General features: G+C 55.5%; 1 protein-coding gene across 8 annotated transcripts in view; it reads left to right on the top strand.

The window, feature by feature from the left end:
* The first annotated feature begins 134 nt into the window (after positions 1-134).
* The window catches only part of RNF8 (ring finger protein 8), a 33,093-nt gene continuing 30,944 nt past the window's right edge, over positions 135-2,283 (top strand). For 5 of the 8 annotated variants that reach the window (XR_004645030.1, XR_004645031.1, XM_034764830.1 and 2 more), the window contains exon 1: positions 1,912-2,128. Coding sequence is in view for 5 of the 8 variants with exons in the window: in XM_034764830.1 (XP_034620721.1) it covers positions 2,021-2,128 (108 nt within the window). In the remaining 3 variants the exon portion in view is untranslated. Of the gene's footprint in view, positions 244-1,756; positions 2,129-2,283 lie in introns of those variants that run through there. The other 3 variants (XM_034764832.1, XM_034764825.1, XM_034764831.1) reach the window with 3 other exon arrangements.

Here is a 2,283-nt window from a genome sequence, read left to right as displayed (position 1 = left end):
TCAGAGGGAAACTATTCAACGAGAGAGGCGGCAGCAAGAGAGACCGCCGTACCGCAGGGGCTGATGGGATTGGGAAGCCGCAGGGAGTGTGCGGAACTCATCCTCCCAGCATGCTCTGCGCCTTTTACAGGCCTACCTGAAGCGGCCTCCGAGCACGTGGCACCGATGCACCCGGCCGCTCCGGAGGGGGGGCGCGAGCTCGGCTTGCACCAGCTGGTGGCCAAGTAACAGTCTGGAGCACAGGTGGCTTTTCTGGGGAGGTTGGTGGCGGGGGTGGAGTGTTACATAAACCCTAGTTACTGGCCCATTTCCTTTTTGTCTTCAGTGACAGTTCCCCTTAGGTTTGCCAACTGTGTAAGCGCACAAACCACAGGTGCTGCTCCCGCACAGAGTTCCCGGCCAATGAGAGCTGTGGAGTTGGTGCTGAGGGCACGGGCAGCGCACAGAGACCCCCCCCGTCTCCCACCAGGGGCCTCAGTATGTGCTGGCCACTTCCGGGAGTGGTGCGGGGCCAGGGCAGGCAGGGAGCCTGCCTTAGCCCCGCTACGCTGCCGGACTTTTAGCGGTCTAAAATCTCCTGGTTTGGTGTCAGTAGCCTCTGGGAGATAGGGCCTGATTCTGGGAGAGACTCAGTGAAACTGGGAGGGTTAGCAACCCTAGTTTCTCTCTCTGATGAAACTGGACTCTTGAGCATTGTCCACCTGCCTCCTCTCTGACTGGCCTATCAGTTTTACTTTTCCTCTAGCCTGTTGTTCAGTTCCACTGATTTGGGACCGTGTGCATCATATATTTATTAACTTCAGCATGCTGGGGCCCAGGTTTCTTTTGTTTTGGACAATGCTTTCCACATCTCCAATGTTCAATAATAATCAGTATTGCTAACCCTGAGTATGCAAGTCATGAATCAGGCCCACAAAAATCATGATATTTAAAAAAAAAAAAAGTTGGTGTCTTTTTCTTTGCCTTTTGGTTCTTGGAGACTTCAGGATACCTTCAGGCCTTGTTTTCAAGCTTTTTTTTTTTTGGACTAGTACAGAAACTTTTTTTTTTTAAACGAAAGGTGAGATTCTCAATTAATTCCTTGCTTCCAAGAGCTGACATTTTCAGAAAGACACCAAAATTTTGTGACAGTTATGATAAAATCACGAGAGTTGGCAACAGCAAATAAAGGAAGATTACAACCTGGAAAAAATCATGCTTCTGTGTCAAACTTGTATACCTACTATGTTACAGGTAATTCCTCTGAGTCCCATAAATTGAAAAGATCAGAGAATGTTTGACCTCTGTATCGTTCTTCAGGTTGTTTGTGTACTGACAACCCTCTGTGCAAGGGGTGATTAGGCTTTCACATGTGAAGCTTTCACCTGAGTTTACAGTACTGCCAGTACAGTCCGTGGGCCTATTCTGCTGGGCTTGGGTCAGCACGCTGGGTACATATGACAGAGCAGTGGTGGCCACGGGGGAGAGAGCCATGCAGCTTCCTCTCATAAACACACAATGGGGGTTGGAGATCTGCTGGTTTCCTCCAGCTCAGTTCGTTGGCATCATGCCCAAGAGGGTGAGCACTGTAGGGTTGGGATTTGGATCCCAAATCCCGTATCCTGGGGAGCATGACATGTCAGGAGCCAGGCCTGGGTAGCTTTGGCACTGACCCCTGCCTGCAACCTATGGGAGCAGTAACTGGCCCTAACTTGAGTCTATGCAGCAGCCTGCAACAACAGTCCCCGGGCTGGGGGACTGGAGCACAGAGCAATAGATGGTCGGGATGGGCTTGCCGCTGAAGGCGGTGGCAGCCGGTGTGAGTCCTGAGCACGCGCAGAATAGAGCCTGCCCCTTAGAGTTACGGCTCTGGTATCGATTGACTGGGCTGCTGCGCTCGCGCAGGCGCTGTGGGTTTGGTGCCATCTTTGTTGTGGGTGACGGAGGCAAGCGAGCGTCCTGCCGCCCGGAGTTGGATGGTGCCATCGTCCCCTTTAGCGATTGCTCCTGCCTGCTGCCAAGGCCGGACGGTGCAGGCGGGATGGCGGAGCGCGGCGGCCCCTCGCCCGCGGGGGGCTCCGGCCGGACCTGGTGCCTCAGGCGAGTGGGGATGAGCGGCCAGTGGCTCCTGCTGGAGAGCGGCAGCGAGGTGAGGCGGGGGGTGGGGAGGTGATGAGCGGGGGGAAGAGGGCGGGGAGGTGATGAGCGGGGGTTGGGGGCCTGTAGGGCAGGGGAAGGGGGCGGGGAGGTGATGAGCGGGGGGGAAGGGGGGGGGGGGGGGATGAGCGGGGGGGGGGGGGGGGG

Source organism: Trachemys scripta, chromosome 3 (assembly GCF_013100865.1).
Source record: "Trachemys scripta elegans isolate TJP31775 chromosome 3, CAS_Tse_1.0, whole genome shotgun sequence".
Lineage (NCBI taxonomy): Eukaryota > Metazoa > Chordata > Testudines > Emydidae > Trachemys > Trachemys scripta.
Note: the sequence above shows the minus strand (reverse complement) of the source record. Positions and strands in the feature narration are given on the sequence as shown.